We start from the raw sequence: 542 nt of genomic DNA on the forward strand, positions 1-542 counted from the left end.
TCAAAGATAAAGTCAAATGTACAGATAAATTCTGCTCCTTCAGTACTTGCTCCCTCCACACTGCCCAGAAACAAGGCACCAGAGATAAACAGATACGTTCGGTTAACTTGGATAACATGCTCCAATTGCATATAACTAAAGCCACTTGCTCTACCCTCACACATTCAGATTCAGAACCTAATTATCTAAATCCTAATTTTACAGCTTGCTAAAAGAAAGTTGTAGGACTATATGACAAAATATGACAGCACACAGGAACGACACCATCTCTACTGGAGTTTCAGACTTCCTCCTAAATTGTTTTGTCAGGTCTCCCAGCTGGCAGCTCTGGCTCTCCCTGCCACTCATCCTCCTCTTCCTCCTAGCCATGGGGGCTAATGCTATTCTTCTCATCACCATCAGGATGGAAGCCTCTCTGCACGAGCCCATGTACTACCTGCTCAGCCTTCTCTCCATGCTGGACATTGTGCTCTGCCTCACTGTCATCCCCAAAGTACTAGCCATCTTCTGGTTTGATCTCAGGTCCATTGGCTTTTCTGCCT

General features: G+C 45.4%; 1 protein-coding gene across 1 annotated transcript in view; it reads left to right on the plus strand.

Annotated features, from left to right (window-relative positions):
- Positions 1 to 241: 241 nt before the first annotated feature.
- LOC116100779 (olfactory receptor 56A3) overlaps positions 242 to 542 on the plus strand; it is a gene marked incomplete at its 3' end in the record, with an annotated part of 915 nt that continues 614 nt past the window's right edge. The window contains exon 1 of the mRNA XM_031384512.1: positions 242 to 542. This exon is cut by the window's right edge and continues 614 nt beyond it. Coding sequence (XP_031240372.1) covers positions 242 to 542 — 301 coding nt within the window.

This window comes from Mastomys coucha, unplaced genomic scaffold (assembly GCF_008632895.1).
Source record: "Mastomys coucha isolate ucsf_1 unplaced genomic scaffold, UCSF_Mcou_1 pScaffold21, whole genome shotgun sequence".
Taxonomy (NCBI): Eukaryota; Metazoa; Chordata; class Mammalia; order Rodentia; family Muridae; genus Mastomys; species Mastomys coucha.